Here is a 26,337-nt window from a genome sequence, read left to right as displayed (position 1 = left end):
CTGGCAGATTAAAACTGTGTGCCGGACCGAGACTTGAACTGGGGACCTTTGCCTAGGTGACGACATACTTGCGGATTAATTTCGAAATGTTCCACGATAAGTCGAGGACTGGAGGAGACTTTCATTTGATGCCAAGGGAGACGCCTCGGTACCGTCTTCATAGCATAATTGGCAGACTCTAGACGCTGCATTGAAGGCAGTCACGTCAATCATTCAACTACGTAGCATGGACTGTGCGACTCGTCCCGGCGGAGCTTCGAGTCCTCCCTCGGGCATGGGTGTGTGTGTTTGACCTTAGGATAATTTAGCTTAAGTAGTGTACAATCTTAGGGACTGATGACCTTAACAGTTACGTCCCATAAGATTTCACACACATTCAACTACGTAGGTGGGCTTAAGAATATGCAGAAAACATAATTCTGTAACTTTCACCGATTCCGTCGCTTTCAGCATTCAACAGGCTTATTCACATCGGCAACAGGGCTGATCGTACAGCACCACCATAATGATTGTGGTAATGCTTAGTTCCTGACAACGTGAAGTCCAAAAGACTTTTATCATTTGTACTTTAACAGGACAGTTCATTAGAAGACACTGGAAAAATCATTTCGATTTCCTTTACTCTTGTGTGGTTACAAATATGTTTCTAACAAATCTCTTTCAGCCATACAGCCCATGTGTTTTGACCTTGCAGTTGGTGTTCCGAGTGTCGCCATGGCAGTGGTAATGATGGTCATGCAGTTCTGGTCGTCGGCTGGTTCAGCTTTCATCAACCTTCAGAGCATCGAGGTGCACCCCACGTGTCTGCGACAGATCACCGCCAGCGTAGAGTGCACGGTTGCTGGTGTTTGCATGTCTCTTGTTCCGTACATCGTCTTTCAGGTACTCCGTAACAATGTGCTCAGCTTCTACTGAAAATTATATTGAACCCGTGAAAGCAACTGTGGCCTGTAACTAAATACTACTTCAAGCGCCAAAAATCTGGTTTACAGATAATTAGCAAAATGTTTATAGCAGCAATTTAATCTTGCAGCTCTTCCATCGGTGCGTCTTTCCTTACAATAAAAACAATATGGGAAATTTGGCTCTGCCTCGATGCAAAAAACTTTTATTATTTAGTTATTTATTCCTAAACTAGTTTTGACAACAAATATCGCCATCTATAGTGGCATCCTTAATTCTGAAATATGCAGCAATAGCATAGGTACAAAACGTTGTAAAAGATTACTACATGTCCACTGTTTGTTTTTTAAATATACTTTTGTATATGCTATCTCTGCACGTTTTAGAATTAAAGAACCCACTGAAGATGGAAATACTTGTGGCTGACATTAGTTTTTGGAAGGCTGTCCGACAATTAGCATATTGTTGTGGTTATGTATAGCAGTTGTACAAAATCAATATAAAAGTTGGAGATCACAGTACAACATAAAAACAGTACTGGTTTCTTTTCATACACGTGTTGTTATTCTACGGTAAGAACAAAATGATATAAAACTTGAAGATAATAAATTATTCAGTATGCAACGGCTTTAACTTAAATAATGATACAAGTGCCCTCATAGCAATTAGCACTCAGTTCAGAATGTTCTCCTCTCTAACAAATGCAATCATTTTAGCTAAATCCCTTCTCTTTCCTTCAGAAAACCTAGGTTCACAGGATACTGTTTCCAACTGCACCCTCTGATGATCAGAAGGCTACACATTCCTCTTCAAGGAGTAATTGTCCTTGAACTCTTCAGTTGCATTGAGAGTTGATGAATACAGAGTCCCTAGGCGTTGAGTAGCCAGTCTGATCAACTGTGCTATTGAAATATGCACACTGGTGATCTTTTATATTTTTCGGCAGCTGACTTAAAAGTCGTAAACATAGGTTTGTGGTGTCGTGCGCGTAGGTTCAGTGAGACGGGAACTGCATCTTTCGTAGCTTCACACACCGTTACTCTCTTTCATTTCTCAAAATCACGATCGCAGAACATAAAAGTGTACTATTTCCGTAAGCTAACCCTTTGCTGTTAGGTAAAGTCACAGAAACATCGTCTTATTTTTGTTCTCCCCACAGCAGCAGTCAGTTCATGTTATTAGTTTCTATTTAGAAGTAAATTTCGATCTAAAAGTTTGGTGCACACAGGAAGCAGTTGCATTCCCATCCCTGCCACGTACGGCCACATGCCAGAGAAACATGTAACCGGTTTGATTATCACCAACACGAATGCAAAAGTTGTAATTTGAGAGCTCCAATAAGTAGTACATTTAACAGTGCCTGAATGAAGGAAGAGTACATTCGTTTCCTTCGCTGCGTAGTTTCTTTCTTTCACTTTGAGCTCTACCTTCATCTCTCTTCCTCCATTTTGGTGGAATTTTCCTTTACATTTTGAAATATTTTGTGCTACTTCTGTAATAATTACTTCAGCGTTGCCCTATTGTTGCAACGCTCAGCAATTCACAACAGTGTACGCTAAGGCATTACCAGAGGCTTGGCACAAGACTCATTATTTGAACGTCGACAGTGTTAGACACGAATGTCGTTTTGTGGCAGCTGTAAGCATTGTTTCCCGCTGTTCTCGTTCTTGTGTCAGAATGTGTGTCATTGGCCTTGGCGATCACAGCGGAATTTCGCCTACAACTCAGATTTTCATTTTTTGGCGCTTCACCCGTTATTTACTTACATGCCCCAATTTCGAGTACGTCCTGAACCATCCATTCACTGATGATGATATTTTGAGTGTTTGCTTCATTACAGTGAATCTCATGATTTTAAAACAATTCTAATCATGTGTTTATCACCTCCTAATTCTGCTTCTTTCAACTTTAGCACAACTTGATCTTCAGTGACTCAAACGACTCTTTTTATACTTGATGCCGTTATCAAATAAAACAGAAATTAAACAACTGTGTGCTCTGCAGTAACTCGTTGCAGTGTCTCACTGGCCCGATGACAAATGTGCTTTATTCTTAATCTGACTCTCTCTCTCTCTCACACCTACACACACACACACACACACACACACACACACATACACACACACACTCACACACACACACACAAAACACACATACACACACACATATATATATATATAAACACTCACACAAAGTACTGCGATAAATTCTCTTTGCTTTATTGAACTGCTAAATATCTGCACCGATAGACAACTTTACTATCAGAGCACTCTCTCAGTTCTTTACGTACTGACGCATCTAGCATTTGTACTCAAACACTCACACAGTCATACTACACAGAGGCGCACAAATACTGCGTAGTGAAGTACAATAGTACTAATTTCTTGAGTAAATGTTGGAGTTAGTATTGAATACTGGACAATGTCCGTTTAAAATCAAGTAAAACTATGAATTCCTAACGTGACGTTACAAGAGCTCCATCTGTAATGACCCTGCTAAAACTTTACAAAACAATTTGAGGGTAAATAATTATATTCGCACTAAAACTGTATGGAAAATAACTACAAGAAAAGTCACTATTGCTGTGTACTCAATAACAAATGTGCTGAGCACTGACAGCGTGAACATATTCCTATACTTTTTTAAATACAAAAGAGTTTGGATTTAATATGTAATTTCTGATTGTTCAGTACTCTTCTAATACGTTGTAATTCATAAACTGCACTCAAATAGAAAATGGTGCATATTATTACGTTCTCGTACACAGGCCATGCTGTAGATGTTTTCAGCGTGGAGTCAAAAATGTGATTCGACGCTTTTTCTACCAGAGATAGTCGTAAATGCTGACAGTGGATGATGATTGCAGTGATTTTCGACTGTCAAGGTGTCGCTAGACTAGGCTGCTGACAATACAGCGCCAGTTCTCGATTCAGCCCTTTTGAATTACGTAAAAAATATTTTTCTATATCGTACTGCTCTAAAAATCGATTTGATTACATGAAATGCCACAAACACTTTATAGAAAATTGCAGCTGCGATTTAAATGTGATCTATGAGTAAAACAAACATCGTATATGTGTAAGAGAAGTGAGAGCTCGCAGAGAAAGATTTAAGTGTTCATTTTTCCTGCATGTTGTTCGAGAGTGGAACGGTAAACAAGTAGCTTGAAGGTGATTCGATAAATCCTCTGTCACGCATTTAATTGTGAATTGCAGAGTATTCATGTAGATGTAGATTTAGATGTGGAGAAGAACGCGCTGGCATAATATATTTATATGATCGAGCAATGTGTGCTTGATATTTAAACTTTCACTCAAATGTGCTACGCTTCTACACTACAAAGTTAAACAGATAAAAATTGTTTGTTAATAAAGTAAGTCCGTATAATATTTGCTGATTCAGATAAAGACAACACATGTATATAACAATTTTATCTCACTGAAGCATGAAAGTCCACTTAACTTACTCCAATGACAATCCAGTGTGCCTATCTTCTGCTAGACAGATTCAAGTCGAAGGCCAGTTTCTTACTGGGTTCTATGAAACCACGTCACATCTGCTTTCCACCATTACACGACTGTTGATTCATGTTGCTTCTCCTCTTTTTTTTAAATCTTACTCAAAAAATTACTTTCGCTTCTTTTTCCGTAAATATAACAACATCCTGTCTTCTTGAGCCGTATGTACTGCTTGCGGATATTTTGTATACTTGATGTTCAACATAGATTTTGACACTACATATCTTCAAGACGAAATAGCTACCAAAACTCGTCGTTGCCTCTGATGATCCTCTACAACTGTAACAATGTAACTTCTTCACATGATTGTATCTCTCTTTCCTTCAGCACGCCGGCCGGAGTGGCCGTGCGGTTCTAGGAGCTCCAGACTGGAACCGCGCGACCGCTACAGTCCCAGGTTCGAATCCTGCCTCGGGCATAGATGTGTGTGATGTCCTTAGGTTAATTACGTTTAAATAGTTCTAAGTTTTAGGGGACTGATGACCTCAGCAGTTAAGTTCCATAGTGCTCAGAGCCATTTGAACCATTTGCCTTCACCTCAACGCATCGGATTCCGGAACTAGACTCATAAAGCTTCTTCTTCCCACAATGTATATAACGATCCTGCCTTAACGTATTTCCGTGACGTAGACCGTAGCTGCAATTTCAGGTATCTTCGTTTCAATTACACAGATACACAGTTATTTCCTAGTGGGCGTAATACTTAGTTTACAGTAACCACAAAATTTACGTTGAGTTTATGTAAAGGTGCTACACCAAAGCACATGCTTACTGATGCGATTATATATTTAAATGTATGTTACTTTTCCGTTTACGGTTTGTCTAAGAAAAATCAGTAAAAATATGTTAAATCAAAATTACAACCATGACCAATAAATGTGGCGAAGAATGTTAGTAGAATCACTGTATGTTAATTCCAGAGTAGAAAATCTCCGGCACCCTTTCCCAGAATAATTCTTTGTAATGGTCTTTGCTTATTCTGCAGATCGTGCAAAAACTATTTTTACCTGGACTGATGAAGAGAGGAGATAATGTCACCTTGGCGAACCTTCGGGACAAGTTGAGTGATCGTTGATGTCATCCGCTGTCAAAAGAATGTCGTCCAAGTTTTAAGTGTCGCTGTTTAGTGTAGTTTAGTATGAAGAGAATGTGTAGGCTGCGCCATCTGTACTGATGATCTAAATGAGAGCAAGGGCAGCGTGAATACCAGAGCCGGCACATGGTGTAATCCTGTCTAATGGCACCTCTCAGACTGCCGAGCTTAACGTTATCTGAAGTACTGTCACCTGCCATATGGCGTAGGGCGTACAAGGATTGTGTGTCAAATTCTTAGCATTACAGCTTAATAACAGATTTAACTGGGAGGAGCATACCACGGAACTGCTAAAGCGCCTAAACAAATCTTTATGTGCTGTGTCAATTTTGTGAGACACAGGTGATGTAAAAATTAAAAAAAAACGCTAGCGTACTATGCTTACTTTTATTCCATAATGTCATACGGAAATATTTTCTGGCGTAGCTCATGAAGCCAAGGTAAGGATTTCCGAGCCCAAAAACGTGGAATATGAATTATTTGTGGTGTGAACTCAAGAATGTGCTGCAGAGAGCTATTTAAGGCTTCCCGATATATTTATTCCTTAACGAAATTCGTCATTAAAATATATCTTTTTTTCCCAAATCAGCAGCTCTGTTCATCGAATCAAACTAGAAATAAGAATAACTTTCACAATGATTTAAAGTCACCTACTTGGTTCAGAAAGGTGTCCACAATTCCGCAGTATACATTTTCAATAACATGCCAGCAACCATAAATCACTAATAACGAAGTTCATTTTTAGAAGAGTCTAAAGGATGCAATGGTAGCGAACTCCTTCTTATCCATTGTTGAATGTCTTAGCAGAACCTATTGAGCGTGTATGTTATTGATATTATCACACAGTGTGAATATTTGCTTACAATCTGACATCGGTCCCAATTTTGTGGTGTGATGCGATCATTGTAAACAAGTGCTGTAAAATGTTTTTTTTTATTTTATTTGATGATGTATGGCTACAAATGCTCAAGAATTATCATATGCACTAAGAGAGTTGAACATTTTAAATGAAAATAGGCTTAAGGCTTTTCTGCTAACCAACTCCACATCAAGAACGGAATTTCATTTCGAATATGTGGAAGGTACATTACCATTTCTGGGCGTATTTTGTAAATATTTACTGTGTATGGTTGCTTTCTGAGATGTTCGACGTCCTTGAGGATGTCCTCACTATGCCACGCGAGGTAGCCATGTGGTCTTGGGCGACTTGTCACGGTTCGTGCTGCTCCCCCCGTCGGAGGTTCGAGTGTGTGTGTGTGTAGTCTATAGCCTACACACTGCTTAATCTAACTTAAACTAAGTTAGATTAAGAAATGTGTAGGCGTAGGGACCGACGACCTCAGCAGTTTGGTCCCATATGACCTTACCACAAATTTCCAAATTTCTCCTCACCATGGGTCAATTCGAACGAAAAGTACATCTAATCTAATCTAATCTATCTGCACATGCAGTGTCAAAACGTGGTTGGCACAGACTGTGACGCGCACACCTCATATGCTCCAAAGCTAGAAGTGGCGTGGCTTCACCACGGGTGCCGCCACTCGCCCAAAATCTTGCCTCGTGACGTCACCACCGTTGTAACGGCTCCCCATCTATTGCGGCTGCTGAGACCAGCCACTGACTCGACGCTGGTGTGACGTGAGCTTACCTCCTGTAGGTGTGAGGTGGTCCGCTCTCCACCTGCAGTGGGCTCTCACCTTTGGCAGCGGAACCTGTCCAATTCCAGCCAGGGATGCCGCCGGATATGTTATTTTACCTGCCTGGCAGAGGGGGAGACGATTTGTTGTCTCACCGATGCTGCTGGGATCGATTGTGGACAGTCTTTTGCTTCTTCTGCACTATCATTCTTTTTACAAAAAAATCTATATAAGTACATCATAACACCCAGCCGTTTCTCCTAGTAAACATGAAAAGAAGTCACAATGGACGGGCACAAGTAGCTGTCAGAAAACTAGCTTTAATAACAGAAATTTAAAATGTAAACAGGATTGCATAGATTCATCCCCTCTGGGACAAAAATATAATAATTAGCAAACAGTTGTAAAGTTTTAAATGCATTATCTTCATTTTAAAAATAATTTTAAGAAAAAATGTGATGATTATGACAGTGAGGTACTCTTGGCACTATTATCAAGAAGGTACATTACACAACACAATAAAAAGTCCTATATAGAAGTAACTGGGATGAGGTGTGAGGTGAGGCAGAAGGGACTAGTTCCTGCTACTACCATTTCCTTCAAACTACATAACTACTCCAAGTATATTTTCTTCAAACTACATCACTATAGCAGATATGTGCATCCCCCTTCTCGCTACTGTCAGCATTCGCACAGACCACAGATCCACAGGAAAACTACTGTGCCAGGACAACTTGCAGCTGTTTAGTCTATATCAGTCTACTTCATCACATACACCGGCTGTTGTGGACCATCTGCTATATTCAAATTTCCCCTTCTCAGTTACTATTGCTTTTTTGTAGGGACTAGCGACTGTCCACACTTCTTCAACACCTTTTTTCAGTCCTCATTGGCCAAAGAGCAAGAATCCCACTCTTCGTCACAGAAAACCTATATCTGGAGAAACACCCATAAAGCAAACAGTAACATATGGACACAGCACAACCATACAAGGACATGGCAAAACTCTCATATACATATTATTTAATCCACTTTTAACAGTCGTCCCTGCCTCTTCCCCTTATCTGCCTAATTTCACAGATGGCACTGACTACCTCACGCGAGGGCTGTAGTCGATCTATATCATGAACTTTTTCTTTAGTGGGTCTCTCATCAGTACGAGTGTTATTCTCATTTAGACACCATTTTTTCGAAAATTCTTTCTCACAGTCAGAATTGCCATTATCCACATTACACTCCTCAATAATATATCTCGGTTGTCATCCTGAACTGAGCGTTCCATCACAGAAAAGCGTAAAAAATAACAGTACACTATTAATCTGCAGCAACAACAAAATCTTATTTTGACATTTCACCTTGTACAGATTAGTTGCACTGTAATCATTCTTTCAGGTTGCGTCTCCCTCAGTGTACGCATAGCGTAAAAGTAGTGATGCTTTTCTCAGTGGCTGACAAATAAAACTTCCATACAGTCTCGCTTCCCACATTAACATGAGCAAGGCGCTTTCTTTCAGCCAACATTCTTCTCATTGCAGCCATATATTTCTATAAGTCGACATGTAATATTCCTCGTTTCCTCTGATTCATGGATGTCGAAACCTTGAGTGAATAAGAAATTTGAGATTTTCTGAAAGACACAATGCTGCATGAAAAGGCGTTCATATCATCTAGCAGTCTTAGAAAACACAATCCTTAAATTCGACCATACTTGTTGTCTTTGTAACAGATTACTTCCGGGTTGTACTCCTTATTATTTTAAAACTGTGAGAACCAGTCCCACTTACAATATAACCAGGAAATATTTAGCCAGTGATGACACACATACAGGTATACTGCTAGGAAGAATCTGATAGGCTATTCCCTTGACATAAGGATAGTTAATCACACAAGCAAACATACACATGATACAGATTTATGATGAAGAAACTTTATATCCTATGATCAACATCCATTTATTCCATGGAAACCTTTACATTTGACACATGGTGCACTCCCTTGGAATGTTTGAATTGTAGAGTTTCTAACTCCACAGCAGTCTGAGGCATCATCCTGCATACAGATTCTGAAAAGCTTCTGCTGTGGACTTCAGTCCAGAGATGCAGTCCAGAGATGCAGCTCTCCACGCTACTCTATCCCGTGCAAGCCTCTTCATCTCCGAATAACTACTTCAACGTACATATTTCTGCATCTGCGTAGTGTATTCATCTCTTGGTCTCCCTCTTCGATTTTTATGTTCCACGCTTCCCTCCAGTTCTAAATTTGTGATCGCTTGATGCCTCAGAACGTGTCCTACCAGCCGATCCCTTCTTCCAGTTAAGCTGTGCCACAAATTTCTCTTATCCCCAATTCTGTTCAGTACCTCTTCATTAGTTACGTGGTCTACCTATCTAATGTTCAGCATTCTGCTGCAGCACCACATTTCGAAAGCTTCTATTCTCTTCTTGTCTACACTATTTATCGTCCGTGTTTCACTTCCATACGGAGCTACCCTCCATACAAATACTTTCACAGAAGACTTCCTGTCACTTAAATCTATACTGGATGATAACAGATTTCTGTTCTTCAGAGACGCTTTCATTGCCACAGACATTCTACATTTTATATCCTCTCTACTTCAACCATCATGAGTTATTTTGCTCCCCAAATAGCAAAACTCATTTTCTGCTTTAAGTGTCTCTTTTAATAATCTAATTCCCTCATCAGTCTCGGATTTAATTCAACTACATTTCATTATCTTCGTTTTGCTTCTGTTGATTCTCATCCTATATCCTCCTTTCAAAACACTGTCCACTCTGTTCAGTTGCTCCTTTGCTTTCTCTGTCGTCAGAAAACCTCAAAGTTCTCATTTCTCCTGCATGGATTTTAATTCATACTCCAATTGTTTCTTTTATTTCCTTTACTGATTGCTCATTATACAGATTGAACAATGATGTGTTGGTAAATGTGCCAACACCTTGTAGATAGAGAAGGCCGAAAAGGAAGCTATCTAACGCAGACGGGCGTGAATTCTGGAACAGGATAAGAAGTGAATGCTAATAAGGAAAGTATGCAGCTCCTCGAATACTTAACTTTATATCGTCCTTGTGGTACATCGCTCTTGATAATACAGATAAGACTATCTTCAGATACGGTTAATGGCGCCTTGCTAGGTCGTAGCCATGGACTTAGCTGAAGGCTATTCTAACTGTTTCTCGGCAAATGAGAGAAAGGCTCGTCAGTGTAGTCGCTAGCAAAGTCGTCGTACAACTGGGGCGAGTGCTAGTCCGTATCTCGAGACCTGCCTTGTGGTGGCGCTCGGTCTGCGATCTCACAGTGGCGACACGCGGGTCCGACATGTACTAAATGGACCGCGGCCGATTTAAGCTACCACCTAGCATGTGTGGTGTCTGGCGGTGACACCACAAACAACATCAGGGATAGGATACAATCCCGTCTCACTTCCTCCTCAATCACTTCTTCTCTGTCATGCCCCTCAACTGTCGTCTGGTTTCTACCCAAATTGTAAATAGCCTTTCGCTCCCTGTATTTTACCCCCGTCACCTTTAGAATTTGAAAGAGAGTATTCCATTTAACATTTTAAAAAGCTTTTTCTAACTCTGCAAATGTCAGAAATAGAGGTTTGCCTTTTCTTAACCTATCTTTTAAGATAAGTGTTAGGGTTATTACTGCCTCGCGTGTTTAAACATTTCTACAGAATCGAAACTGATCTTCCCCGAGGTCGGCTTCTACCAGTTTTTCCATTCTTTTACAAAGAATTCGTGTTAGTGTTTTGCAACCATGACTTATTAAAGTGATAGTTCGGTAATTTTCACACCTGTGGGCACCTACTTTCTTTGGGATTGGAATAATTATATTCTCCTTGAAATCTGGGGGTATTTCGCCTGTCTAATACATCCTGCTTACCAAATGGAAGAGTTTCGTCATGACTGGCTCTCCCAAGGCTATCAGTGGTTCTAATGGAATGGTGACTACTCTCAGGGCCTTGTTTCGGATTAGGTCTTTCAGAGGCCTGTCAAATTCTTCTCACAGTGTCATATGTCCCAGTTCATCTTCATTTACTTCCTCTTCCATTCTCATAACATTGCCTTCAAGTACATCGGCCTTGTATAGACCCTCTATATACTCCTTCCACCTTTCTGCTTTCCCTTCTTTGCTTAAGACTGGTTTACCATCTGAGCTCTTGATATTCACATATGCGGTTCTCTTTTCCCCAAAGGTGTCTTTAATTTTCCTATAGGCAGTATCTATCTTACCCCTAGTGATATATGCCTCTAAATTCTTACATTTGTCCTCTACCCATCCATACTTAGCCATTTTGCAGTTCCTGTCGATCTCATTTTTGAGACGTTTGTATTCCTTTTCGCCTGCTTCATTACCGCATTTTTATATTTTCTTCTTCATCAATTAAGTTCATTATCTCTTCTGTTGCCCAAGAATTTCTACTAGCCCTCGTCTTTTTACCTACTTGATTCTCTGCTGCCTTCACCACATCTCTCAAAGCTACCGATTCGTCTTCTACTGCGTTTCTTTCCCCCATTCTTGTCAACCGTCCCCTAATGGTCTCTCTACAACTTCTGGTTCTTTCACCTTATCCAGGTCCCATCTGCTTCAATTCCTACCTTTTGGCTGTTTCTTCAGTTTTAATCTACAGTTTATTCAATAAATTGTGGTCAGAGTCTACATCTGCCCCAGGAAATGTCTTACAATTTAAAAGCAAGTCCCTAAAACTCGGTATTACTAGCACATAATCTATCTGAAACCTTCTAGTGTCTCCAGGCCTCTTCCACGTATACAACCTTCTTTCATGGAAAACTTATGAGATACAAATTTCTGTGTCTATGACAGTCAGTGTATTCTCAATGAAACCTTTTGTCTGACTCTTAGTTCCTTTTTCGAAACCGAACCTTTATTTCGTAATCTTCCCTTCTTTGACTCTTTGAGAACAGTTTCAGTCGCAAGTTGAACAACGGCCTTTCGCCTTCTCTCTTCACCAGGTAGAAAACTGACCAATCCCCAACTTCTGTTGGCAAATAACTTATATTTCAAAATTAATACGGGAGCTAATCCTATGGATGTGTGATGTAGCTCATTTATGATATTTTGGAAGTCTTTAAGTAGACATCCGAGGTCTATGATGCTACGAGAGATAAACCTGGCATAACTTACCTGATTCCTTAATTCCTTCATGATCTTACTGAAGAGTTACAAGCAAGGTGGTAACTTGAGATGTAACCATGACTCGTTCACTGCAGGTGCAGCAAAGCCTCACGGCTGCGCTGATTTATTTGTACTTGGTTTTCCTTGAACCTCAGGAGTGAGTGCACCTATTAGCTGCCACTTGCAGCAAAGGGCTGCCTATGGTCTGAGTCACTATCGGTACACTAACAGTTATTCCACAGTCATCACAAGATGTCACAGTCGTTCCTACCATCTTTGCGAAAGCTGTACTGCGAGATTAACTGCACAGATTTCACTTTAAGAGAAAACACTTCTCGTTTTTACTACATTCAGAAAATGCAAAAACCTTCTATCTATTTAAGACGCACGTTCATTTCACATATTATGTCCGCCCCGATAGCTGAGTAGCCAGTCTGCCTTCGGCAGGGCAACAGAGCGGACGCGTACGTGTTGACTTCGTGCGGCGCGCGAGCTCGCCTTGTTTACTTTCTGACGGCCGTTGCTTAAGTGCCGGCTTACCTTGTACGATCCATGGCGAACCTTTACCGTAAATCAACACTCCGATTTACTTTCTGCAACGATTATGCCAGACCCAAAGCACTCGAGGTGGAGCGTTTTCTGCGAGAGGAAGTGAAGATCCCGGCGACCGATATTATCGGCATACATTTGTCCATCGTGAGCAGCACGGTCTGTGTGAAAATCATTAACGACGCGGCGTGCGAACGCATACTACGTGAGACCAAACAGGGGTTACGCTTCTGTCACGCTGATGGCAATGTGGGGGAGGTAACCGTCGACCACGCAGGCTTAGGTATGCGAACGATACGCATTTTCGAATTGCCATTCGAACTTCCAGCTGAGGAAGTCGTCGCGGCACTACGCCCATACGGCACAGTCCACGGCCACACTGCGGAGAAGTGGACACAGTTTCGGACGTATCCTGTCGTAAACGGGGTCCGACAGATCACCATTGATCTCCGAAGCCACGTACCGTCCTACTTACAGATCGGCGGATGCCGTGCCATAATTATATACGACGGCCAGCCTCGGACCTGTTCCGGGTGCGGCAAAGAAGGCCACCTTAGATCCGAATGCCTACAACGGCGTATTACGCAACTTCCAGCTGCCGCAGAACCACCCACATCGCAACCTACAGTGCTACCGGTGACCTATGCCGCTGCTCTGGCTTCTCCTACCGCTTTGCAACGTCGCCCAGTCACCACAAACGACGCCACCAACGAGCCCGACGGAGAGCGCCTCGGACGACCCGCCGCCTCGGCCGGCCATCGACGCCGTTCCGAAGATGCCGGCGCAACCGGACGCTGACCCTGATCTCGGAACCACGATGGAGATCGACTCGCTCATCGTTCCTACAGCGGCCTTTCTGCCAGAACGACGCGACTCCCTTCCGTCGTCGGACACGGAGGGTCGCACAAGGAAACAACGTTCCCCGAAACGTCGCAAGCGAAGACGTCGCACCGTTTCCGGCCAAGAGGAGACGTTACAAGTCGAGGAGGACGTAACCGTCGACCAGCACGAGGCCTCAGAACCCGCTACTGCTGACGATGACGTAATGAGCGCGGAGACATCTATCGGTGTGCCTGCGCCCCGTGCTGACGCTGAACTAAATCAAGAACGCATCACAGGCGACACTACACCACGCACAATTACAACATCTTCTGCAGACAAAATGGACGATACACCAGTTTCCGCTTCCACGGCGTGGCACGAGGAGGAGGTCACGGAGCAGGAGCCGTTACGGGACCCTGCGCCGTCAGGGCCGCACCACTAATCATACTCTCCCCAGACTCCCCTGCGGGCCAGCGGGATAACGTTCCACTGCGACGCCCACGCCCTTGCGTGGACGGCGGAGTGGACCAGCCTCCAGCAATCCGACACCAGGCCTACCGGATAGCAACCATCAACACCAACAACATCTGTTCCAGGGTGAAAATCCGCCTTATGCAGGAGATGTTCTGGGCTTCGGATATTGATTTCGCCCTTCTGCAGGAAGTTCACTTGGCTAGTCTCCCGGATATCAATGGCTATACCGCCCACGCCTCCGCGAGTGATCCTATGGGCCGCGGGGTGGCCATCTACGTCCGCCACGGGATTTCTGTGACCGATGTCGCCTTCCTTCCATCAGCTCGGGGCATGGCACTCACTGCCATGGGGACACGCATCATTAATGTCTACGCTCCCTCAGGCACCGACCGACGGCATGAAAGAGCCCAGTTTTATTCCGAAGAAATCGCTCCCCTCTTTTTAGGGCGTTATGATCATTGCCTACTAGGGGGTGATTTTAACTGCGTTCTGCATCCTAAAGATCAGATTCCCCACTATACTACCTGCCAGGAGTTACGTATAGTGGTGCGAGACCTCCTGCTTCACGATATCTGGGAAGTACAACACGGCGACCTTTCTGGTCATACCTTTCTTACAAGTCATTCCGCAAGCCGACTAGGCAGGATATATGTCTCAGAAACTCTTAGATCTGCGATACGGGGCGCCGAACGCTGGCCGCTGGCCTTTTCCGACCATTGCGCTTACATTTGTACGGTCCTCCTTCCGCCGCAATCAGTATGGCGCAGCCGTGCGCCATGGAAACTCAATACCTCACACTTGCATGACCTGGCGTGTCGCCAACAAGTCACTGAAACATGGACAGCCTGCGAACGACGCCTTCCCCGCTACCACTCGACATTGACATGGTGGTTAGACTGCGCCAAGCCGGCGTTCCGGAGGACACTGATGAGATACGGGAAGGACATGGCCGACTGGCACCGCACCACTGTTGACTTCTATTACGCGATTCTCCGAGATCTGGATGCTCAACCGCCAACCCCGGACAACCAGTTGGAACGGCAAAGAACTAAGGCGAAGATAATTGCGCTGGCACGCCGGAAACTGCAAGGGGTCGTGATACGGTCGCGGCGCCACGATCACGCGGATTTAGAAATTCCATCCATGCATGATATAGTGTCCCACAAACGAAGGCGTCGTCGGCAGATCATCAGCACTCTGACCACGCCTCATGGAACGCAGGTGACCACTCAGAATGACATCGTCCGCGCATTCGTCGAGCACTACCGTCGTACTTATAGTGATGACGACGCGGGGGAAACTGCAGCAGACGACTCCATTTTGCATTACGTCACGCGCACCCTCCCCCACACGGAGGCGGATGCTTTGACAGTGGCGGTCACGCTAGACGAAGTCCACAACGCAATCGCCAAGGGTGCAGTCAACAGATCGCCCGGCATTGACGGCTTACCGATTGAGTTTTACCGTTCCTTTCGGGACCTCATGGCCCCACGGTGGACGACTATGTATCAAGAACTGATAACATCTGACCAAGCAGTCCCACCCGCCTTTGCTGTGGGCATCATTATACCAGTCCACAAACCAGCCCGTGGTTCGATGGTCACGAGTTACAGACCACTCACCCTCCTCAATGCCGATTACAAGATTTTCGCGCGCTTACTGGCAATGCGGCTCCGAACTACACTCCCTCATATCCTCTCGCCAGAGCAAACGACGCCTGGCGAACAGATTAACATACAGACTGCCACAGGGGAATGCCGCGACTTAATTGCGATAGCGGCGGCCTGCAGGCTCCGGGCAGCGGTCGTCGCTATAGACTTCGACAGCGCCTTCGATAAAGTGCGTCATCGTTTCCTGTTTTCGGTGGCAGCCCGAATGGGCATCCCCCCTCCGTTTCTCGACGTCATCCGGCGTCTTTACGACAGTGCCAGTTCCCACGTCCAAGTCAATGGACGTTTAGCAGGGCCGGTACCTATCTGCCGTTCGATACGGCAGGGGTCCCCCTCTCTACCCTCCTGTATGCCATTGCCCTTGAGCCCCTTATTGGGGGCTTGACGACCAAGCTCTCTGGCCTCACCCTGCGCCAACACACTTTTCGCTGTCGAGCATATGCTGATGACCTCCTCCTCCTCATTCGCTCCGGCTCTGAGATTAGGGATGTCCTCGAATTGATTACCTGTTATGGGGCTGCCGCTGGCAGTGCCATGAATGTCGCCAAATCTTCTGCAATGCACATTGGACGAGGCCTCCAGGAGGCTGAAGTGGCACCCCTGCCGCTTGTGCGGACTCTCCGGTACCTTGGCATTACCTTTACCCCCACGGTCACACGCACGGCGGCAACGAATTTCCGTCGCCTGTTACACGTCATCCGCAACGACGTCCGCCAGAACCTCTTGCGCCGCCAGGACACACTTCAACGGGTTGAGTTTATTAATCTTTATGTGGCATCAAAATTGGTTCACATCGCGCAAGTTCTCCCTCTACCAACTGCAATTGGGCGCAACCTTCAGGCGGCTTTTGGCTATTATCTCACGGCTGGTTCAATGTTTAAGGTCCGTTATGAGACACTTACCCTGCCCTCACGGTATGGTGGCGTCGGGCTCGTCAATGTCCGTATGCGAGCTGCAGCATTGTACATGAGTACCATGAGAAAACAGTGGACGGGCCAGGGTACATCTCTAACACGCAGCTTGCTTGAGGTCCTCCTACCTGCTTCCACCTCACCACCGGTGTCTGTCGGCCATATCGTGCCTTATTTGTCCCATTTTTCGACCTTTTTCGTCGACTACAGTTACATACATACCAGTCTCCCAGATACACGCCCACCTAGGACTAAGGATTTTTACAGCCTGTTGCTGCGCTGTGTTCCCCGGAATGTGATGGAGACCAAACACCCCTCCATCCAGTGGCCCATAGTGTGGACTACCGTCCACCAGCCCTTTCTCCCTACGAACGTCCGGGCACTGTGGTATCACATAGTCAACAGGAAATTTGCCACGAAGCAGCGCCTGCACAGCATTGGCTTGTCGGAATCCCCTCTTTGTCTCCTTTGCCAGCAACTGGACACTGATGAACACCGTCTGACATGCGCCTCATCGCAAGATGTATGGCGCTTTGTGCAGCAAATCATTGCCTGCTATCTCCGGGTGCCACCAGACAGAGTCGAACCTCGAATGTTTCTATACCCGGAGGACCGACATTTTCCCGCCGCCAAATATCATGCTATTACGTGGGTCAAAGGGTGGGCGGTCGCTTATCTCTTTCGTGAGGGACCTAAATCCTGCCTCGACTTCTGGACCTATTTACGAACAGCCCATGCAGCTCTCGAAAACACGCCACGTTACCGAACATTATTTGCTAACTATCTTCGAGCGGTCTTTGTTAGACCTCCACTGAGTTGGGGGGTGCCTGGCTCAGAGGGCACCCACCCCTCCTCCCCCGGCGGTGTCTGAGTTTCAACCGGCTACGATCTATTCTACTTCAGACCTCCGCGGATGGGAGAGCGCGTTGCAGATTGCGCGGATTTTATTTCTTTTTGCTTTATTTTTTTCTCCTTTCTTTTTCTTTAACCAGAATTTATATTTCTTTTCTCTTTCGCATATGTGTTCCCATAATTTCATGCTATTAGTGAATATTACAAAAACACATGCAAATAAATAAATAACAACGCCTACCACAAAAAACAAAACAAAAAAAAGATCTAAAAAAAAAAAAAAAAAACGTAGTCAGCGTGACGGATTGCCGTCCTACGGGCCCGGGTTCGATTCCTCGAGGTCGGGGATTTTCTCCGCTCAGGGACTGGCTGTTGTGTTTTTACCATAATCATTTCATCCCCATCCGGAGCGCAGGCCGCCCAATGTGGCGTCGAATGTAACAAGACCTGCCCAAGGCGGCCAGACCTGCTCTGTAAGGGGCCTCCCGGCCAATGACGCCAAATGCTCATTACCACTACATATCGTATGTGTACCCTCTATGCACGGAAACGAAAGCAAACAAAAACCCCAAAAGTACAAAAACAACATCTACCAGTACATTTCTCAAACATCGAAGTAAATCTGTTAGGCTATACCGAACAAACAGTAATATACGATTTCGTCATTCCGGCTTTCGCTGTCGCCGCGATCGGACGTGCTAGCTGGTTGCTCTGCATCGTCGGTGTCCTTGCCAGTGTCTACTGTGTGCCGTTGTGTGTTTCTGCGTTGCGAGTGATTCACGTGTACTGTACTTCTTTGTGGTCGTCCTTTTCGTCAGCAACTTGCCGATTTTGTACGGGATTCGGGCTTGACCGGATTCCCTACAGCTGCAGCGCCATGACTACCACCATCCGGAAAAACACCCTGGTTTTTGGCTTTGACAAGGATATCCGAGTTCAACCGACCGCCCTCGAGATTCATGACTGGCTAACCGAGGTAATAGGTATCACTTCTGATTCTGTGCACACCACCCAACTAGATTCTGATCGTTATTGCGTGTTTGTCAAGTTTCTCAGTCCAGTAGCAGTTGATCGACTTTTTGAAAAAATCGGCAAACAAGTCCCTTTTGTTCATCGCGACTGCACCACTAGTATGGTTAATGTAACACGTGCCGATGCCTCGATTCAGACAGTTCGAGTACTTAACTTGCCCATAGAGATTGACAATGCTAAAATTAAAGATGTACTTTCTATGTTTGGTGAGGTTAAAGAAATTGTCGACTAAAAGTGGTCGTCTCGCTACAAATTACAATGTTTCAATGGGATTAGATCTGTGGACATGGAAGTAAAAATGAATATTGCTTCTCACATCACGGTCGATGGTTATAAGGCTCACATTATATATTCTGGTCAAGCCCCCACCTGCCATGTCTGCAATGAATTAGGCCATCTTCGCCAGGACTGTCCCCGCCGAGTTTTTTCCTTGAAAAATAATCTCCAGCCGCGGCGTAGATTAACACTTAACGAGGTTATGGCAGTAGATACTTCTGCTTCTTCTGCACGCCCTGATGTTGATGCTCCCCAGGCAACTACCTCCGAGACCCCTCCATAACCGCTAATGAGTTTCCACCTCTTGTAGGACGGAAAACTGCTGCACCAGTTTGTCTTGAAAGTGAATCTCAGTAAAAGGAAAGGCCGCGGGGACATAGTGATGAGCATTCAGATGAGGAAGTATCTCACACGACTCCTGCAACCCGGAAACCCAAACCATCAATCGCGGAGGATTTAGTACCGGATGATGTTATGCGGGTCGACTTTGAAGCCAGTGCGGATGGACTTAAGGGGATGCCGAATTCTGAGACGCCAGGTCATGAACAGGAACCTCCAATTTTGCGTGCCGCGCCCGAAGGACAACAGCCGCTACAACGCGCACACAGTGAAGAAGTGTTGTGTCGACAACGCGCTGCAGCTGACGCCCGACAACAAGTTCCGGGTGGAAGTACACAAGCGAAAGTGGTTACCAACCTGCCAGCTGCCGGCGGCAGTGCTGCGACAACGGCACCACCGCGTCTCAAAGAATCCACAAAAACTCCGGGACTTCAAAAGGCCCCACGACGAAGGCTCAATCCACAGCCAAATCTCTCCGTTCCTCGCAACATGGGCAATTCCACTTCGGCGCAAGCGGATGTAGCACCCCGAAATATATGTTATGAAATTGTGAAGGAAGGATTCGGTGATGACATCAGCAAAGAACTCGGCGAAGCCCATCCCCCACAGTAGTAATTCCGTTGGTACAAGGTTTGTTCCGTGCTGTCGCCCAAGGTTGCAAAGCTTCTTCGTGTTTCTTTCTGCCCTCTTATCCGGTTATGGTTCGCAGCATTCACTGTGTCGTTATTGCTTCAACCGGCCTGCGATTCGTAGTGTATCACTTGTTATGGTTTTTATTTCATCCTTTCAATGGCTGCTCACATTATACCTTTTTTAATCCTGCATCCGGCACTCTTGAGACCCATGCCAACGTTTTGTTGTACTTTTACATCTCAATATCTATATGCTACAGGCCTACACTATCACCTCCCTTAATATCAACAGGATTACGTCAGAGTTAAAACTTGCTTTATTAAAACAATTTTTGTTTGATTCTGGTACGGATATTGCCCTTTTACAAGAGGTCGCAACATGGGAAATTAACATTCCCGGCTATGTTGCAATAATCAATTTCGCTCACGAATTGAGTGCTGGCACAGCGATTTTAGTCAGGGAAGGAATACCTCTAACCGATGTCGAAAAGTTTGAATCTGGACGGGGGATAGGCGTGAATATCATGGGCGTCAGTGTAATCAATCTGTATGCACCATCAGGAAGTGCACGGCGCGCTGACAGATCGAAGTTTTTTAAGGAGGATATCATTTACTTATTGCGGAGAGACTCTCCAAACTTGATCATTGCAGGCGATTTTAATTGTGTATTGCACCGTAAAGATCAATCCCACAATTTTTATTATTCCCCTGAATTAAACTTTCTTGTCTCCCAAATGAAATTGAGGGACGCGTGGGAAGTTAAGTATCCCACGCTTGTGAAATACACACACATTTCACATAATTCCAGCAGCAGGATTGATAGAATCTATATGTCGAGTCTCACAGTGAGGAATTTGCTACAAGTGGAAATCACACCAGTCAGCTTTTCTGATCACTGTAGTGTGAGTGCCTGCATAAACTTAGACCGGCAACCAACTCACTGGTTTAGGAATCAGTGGAGTATGAATGTCGGCCTTTTAACAGACGACGAGCTCGAGGCCGAATTAAAAAGAAGCTTGGGAATTTTTCTTGCGCTCTGTACACAACTATCCGAGTGTTTTGGAGTGGTGGACCCGCAAGGTGAAGCCCAAATTACGGAAAGTAATTATATCTTATGGTATAGAGAGATCTCGGGCAGTTCACCGTAAAATGGAATTTTACTACGTGGTTTTACGCGACTTGCATGAACAGGCAGATGGCTCAGACAGGCGATTGTCCGACATCAAGAAAATTAAAGCGACATTTTTAAGCTTAAAGAGAAAACAACTGGAGGATCTTAAAATTAAGTCAAAAGCCAGATCTGTCAGCGAGGCGGAAACGGCTGCGTTATATCATCTCATTAAACACCGCAAGAACCGACGACGGATATTCATGGACGAACTTAGATTAGAAAACGGTACTGTCCTCACTGTGCAAAACGAGATAATCAGAGAAATCCGCAGGTATTACAGTACCCTGTATGAGGCAGAAGCAACGCAAGAGGACGATTCGGATGAGTTATTTGCGTTTACAACCTCCACACTTACGGCCGACGATAACGCCAGCCTATTTTCGGCTTTTAGTCCAGATGACGTCTTTGAAATAATTCGTGGCTCCCCTAAAAGGAAATCGCCGGGTCCTGATGGCCTTCCGGTCGAATTCTATCAACGATATTGGAGTATCATAGGTGATAAGTTGACACAAGCCGTTAACGACGTCCTGGGGGGAAAGTTTGTACCACCAGAACTTAAAGAATGTAAAATCGTGTTGATTCCTAAAAATAAAGGATGTAAAATGATTAACCACCTCCCGCTGATTTCTCTTCTTAATTCAGATTATAAGATTATTGCGAGAGCTTTAAACAAACGAATGATGGCGTTGACCGCAACCATAATTGGGCAACAGCAAACGTGTGCTTATAGGCGATCAATATGTCAGACTACAGCACAATATAGAGATATCGGCGCTCTGTCGTCTGCCAGCACCATTAATTGCGGCCTCCTTTTTGTCGATTTTTAAAAAGCATTTGATCGTGTCAGCCATAAACACCTCTTCGAAACGATGCGGAGGATGGGCTTCCGGCATGACTCCATCGCTGTCGTGCGCAATATGATTACTGGTCTGGCCGCCACGATCTCCGTCAACTGCCAGCTCACAAGACCAATTACCATCGCAAGGGGTGTCCCCCAAGGAAGCCCCCTTTCCATGTTGCTCTTTGTCATCGCACTAGAACCATTGCTGCGGCTAGTACAAGAGCACATGACGGGCATAACGATCGCCGGGAAGAAAACTGCAGTTGGCGCATATGCTGATGATGTCGGCATCGTCGTGAGGAACAGGGAAGATGTGATTCAACTGGAAGCAGACCTCAGAAGCTATTGTTCCGCTTCTTAGCGCTAAAATGAATGAAACTAAAAGCAAATTTCTACGTATAAGAGGACTTGGCGATGTCGGCCTAGAATGAGCTAACCATGTTACGGAACACAAATCTCTTGGGACGATACTGACGGCCCCCCCCCCCCCCCCCCCCGCCACACACACACAAAGGATGATAACGGCGAATTGGCGGGATGTCTCTCTCAAAGTCAAGGGTGCTTTAATAGATAACGTCTTTCGCAGCATGGACCAAATTCAGAGGGTTCAATTTATAAATACGTGTATCCTGTCGCGAGCATATTATGTGGCACAGGTCTTTCCAATCCCCACTGTCATAGCCAAACAGATAATGAGCAAGTTGACCAATTTTCTGTGGCGGGGGGAAATATTTCGAGTTGACGTGAAGACTGTGACCCTCGACCCTCTGCGTGGCGGTATGGGTCTGACCGATCTGAACGTCAAAGCAATGGCTTTGTACATTAAACGGATGACATCCTTAATCCAAAGCTACTCTGACACCTTTACGGCAAAGTTGTTCGAGGCAGTCGCGCCGAAAAGCGTAGAACCGCCGATCAATGTGCAGACGATCGACTACCAGCTCTTCCACATCCGCACATATTACCTGGAAAAGAGCTACTTGAGCGAGGTCCTTCTCCAACATCGACCCTCAACTGCCAAGGACATTCTGGAGCATAGGAAACAATACGAGTGCAGGAGCAAAATCGAACAAAAGCATACTGGTGTCAGTTGGGATGTCCTGTGGGCGAACATCAGCAGCAGTGTACTTCCGTCCTTGGTCAGGTCGACGCGGTACAAAACGGTCAACAACATTATCAGCACAAATGAGCGTCTGCATGCGTTTGGGCTAAGCGACACAGCCCATTGTCCAGATTATCACCAAGTGGATACTGTTCCCCACAGATATACTTGCAGTCACCGCATGCACAATTGGCAATGGGTTCGTCAAAAAGTCGCCCTTATAAATAGGACTACTGAAAATAACATAGACACGAACTTACTGCACAGACCGGACGTCAAATATTTTCCGCCAACTAAAAATAATGCCGTCATGTGGCTGTTGGGCCACTATACAAGTCATGTCTTCAATCGGCTGACGGGCGACGATTACAGCGAATTTCTGTTACGCATGGAAACGGAATATATAAAAATCAGACAGTACGTGGATCACCGTCGCAAGTACGGTAATATGCTCCATATTGCATTCAATAGAACAGGTATTGGATAGCTGGTCGACCTCACCCGTTTATGTATCAACCGAATGAACTGGCTCCAATCCCCTAGTGATGCTTTTCCAAAATAAATAAATAAATAAATAAAATAAAAAAATCAATGTTCCTTTAAAAACAGTGTGAGTGGTGACGGGTATTAGGGCGGCACAGTGGCCAGGCCTCGGACTAGTTGACCCCTGCCCTCCTTGCCGCCACCTGCCTGCCGCGCTCACATTCAGTAAAATATAAAAAAAACAATAAAAAATATATAAAAATAAAAAAATAATGGTAAGTGTCTCGCACGGTGGGTGTGGTGTCGTGGGTTCGAGTGCATTAAAAAACAATTTAAAAATATTTCTGAAACTGAAGGGTAAATTGTTGCTGCAAATCCTACCACTCAACCGTTAACCGGAAGCTTTCAAAGTAAGAACTATCCTGGCGCCGTCGCCACATGAAAGGTGATTGAGTGAAAACTTGTAATTGAAGTTGTCTTATGTCGTGAGTTAGCACCACATGGGGTCGATCGAATTTCGTTCGTGCACATCATACTCCCAGCTTTGATTGCCCATCGGGTAAGCTACCTTCAGACAGACGAATTGGTCCAAGAAGTAAGAAGATATTTTCTGCGTTTTATATGCTTCGGATAACTAGCATTTATGCGTTCTGTATGTGTGTTAGGTATGTCGGAGTATACAAGCTGACGTCATGAGCAATGCAATACAATGTTTGTTTGTCAAATTTCTCTTTACGAAACCATCGTTTCCATAACTCAGGATACATCTAAATTTCAGTTTAATATTTTTACTTAGGTCTCAAATAACATCCATTTGGGGGACAGATTATAGATTACTATAATGCGATAAATAACCAGCATATATATCTAAGCACTAAATGAGCTGCTTCAACCGCAAAAAATGACAGGAATACCACCATATATTCACACAACGAAAGAACTAATAACCATTAATGAACCGTAGTTTATGAAATACACTGACAGAAAAAAATCGCAACATCAAGAAGGAGTTATGAGACACAGATGAAATCTGGGTCTTGTTTCTGCATCTGTAGATGATGTCAATTCATATTTCGCACTAGTTACAGAGTAGTGGCGCTATTAGCACTGCTATGACGATGCAAATCAGGTTTCCGTTAAATTCACGCTGTAACGGTCAGACCGTTAGTTACCTGTGACACTGGACGTGGCGGGTTAATATGAGTCCAAACTGCCTTTAAAGCGATGAAGACGCCATTATCAGCACCTCACTGAGTTTCAGCGAGGTGGCGTAACAGGGCTACGAGAAGCTGTATATTCCTTCGAGGATACGCAGAAAGACTTGACAGGAATGCAGCCACTGTACATGATTTCAATACCACCAGAGTGCAAACGGACACTTGGCACCACCGAGAGGGAAGACCATCGTATTCGGCTTATTGCTCGGGTGCATCGTATCTGCATCTACATCAGCATTTTGAGCAGCAGTTGGCACCTCAATGACACAACAAACTCTTACAAATCGCTTACTTCAATGGCAGTTCCGAGACGGATGCCCTGTAGCGCGCATTTCACTGACGCCAAACCACCGTGTGGTGTCAAGCGAGAGCCCATTCAAGGGCAGGGTGGAGTTTTGTTGTGTTTTCTGATGAATCTTCTGTTTCTGCCTCGCTGTGTGTTGAATAGGAGGCCAGTTGAGAACCTGCATACAGTGTGTCTGCATCTACACCTGGAGTTGTGCTCTGTGGTGCGATCTCGTGTGACAGCAGAAGAACTCACGTGTGAGCCCCGTGCACCCTGACTGCAAATCTTCATGTCAATCTGGTGATCCGTCCTGTAGTGCTGCAATTCATGAACAGTATTCCAGCAGATGTTTTCCAACGGCATAACGCTCTCTCACATACCACTGTTACAACCGAACATGCTCTACAGGGTGTCGACGTGTGGCATGGCCTGCTCGATCACCAGATCTATCTCCAGTGGAGCACATTTGGACATCACCAGACGACTACCGTAGCGTCATCCAGTAACAGTGTTAACCGTCCCTCTACTGACCAAACAAGTGCAACAGGCATGGAACTCTAGCCCACAGACTGAAATCTGGCACCTGTAAAACATAATGCGTGTCTTTTGCATGCAACATTCTGGCGGTTACACCGGTCGTTAATGTATTAGCATTTCACGTTTGAATGAGCTGCCTCGCGCGTGCGTTAACCTCTGATCCTGCAGTGTTAATCACTCAAAAATGCCCCGTAGACTAATGTATTCCCGATATTTCATTATTGTCAAACACAATACGATGTTTTAGGATGGCAAAGGCATAAAGAAAATGGCAATGGAGAATCGTCACTTACTCATGTACTGAAACATGCGTGATCCCAACAACATCACTTCTGCCACGCACTAGCTTACTGGGACTCGGAGTGTGAGTGGAAGAGTTGGGGGAGGGGAGCATGTTTCTGGTGAGATGAAGCGTGTCTGCGACCGTTTAGAAATATGCAGAAGTCGGTATTTCAAAGAAATTCACCAAATATATATGTAGCTGTTGTATTCGTAATAATCATTGTCAGACATTATTTCTATTAGAATGCAGCAGTGAGCAGGTTCAAACCAACACAAGCCAGTTTTGGGCCGAAATTGGTGCTATCTCCAATAAATTGATGACCCTGAAATAAACAGAAATTCGAACTGCACGAAATTATTCTTTAAATTCGCGGATGTTAGTTCTATGTATTGAGCTATGCCACAAATGAAGAATCTTCAGGCAAAGACCACGTGATTCGCGGAACGCCAGATTTTAGGTGAAGTTTGGTGAATTCAAAATCTCTGAAACCAACAGAAATTTCACACACATGTGAGTTTTCATTATAATTAGAGGTTTGAGTTCTGTCATTTG

At 44.7% G+C, this 26,337-nt stretch overlaps 1 protein-coding gene across 1 annotated transcript in view; it reads left to right on the top strand.

Annotated features, from left to right (window-relative positions):
* The window catches only part of LOC124605941 (solute carrier family 22 member 7-like), a 194,982-nt gene that overhangs the window by 160,228 nt on the left and 8,417 nt on the right, over window positions 1-26,337 (top strand). Inside the window, exon 9 of the mRNA XM_047137900.1 lies at window positions 695-882. Coding sequence (XP_046993856.1) covers window positions 695-882 — 188 coding nt within the window. The remainder of the gene's footprint in view (window positions 1-694; window positions 883-26,337) is intronic.

The sequence above is a fragment of the Schistocerca americana genome, chromosome 3 (assembly GCF_021461395.2).
Source record: "Schistocerca americana isolate TAMUIC-IGC-003095 chromosome 3, iqSchAmer2.1, whole genome shotgun sequence".
In the NCBI taxonomy this organism is placed as follows: Eukaryota; Metazoa; Arthropoda; class Insecta; order Orthoptera; family Acrididae; genus Schistocerca; species Schistocerca americana.
This window is presented reverse-complemented; position numbering and strand designations above follow the sequence as displayed.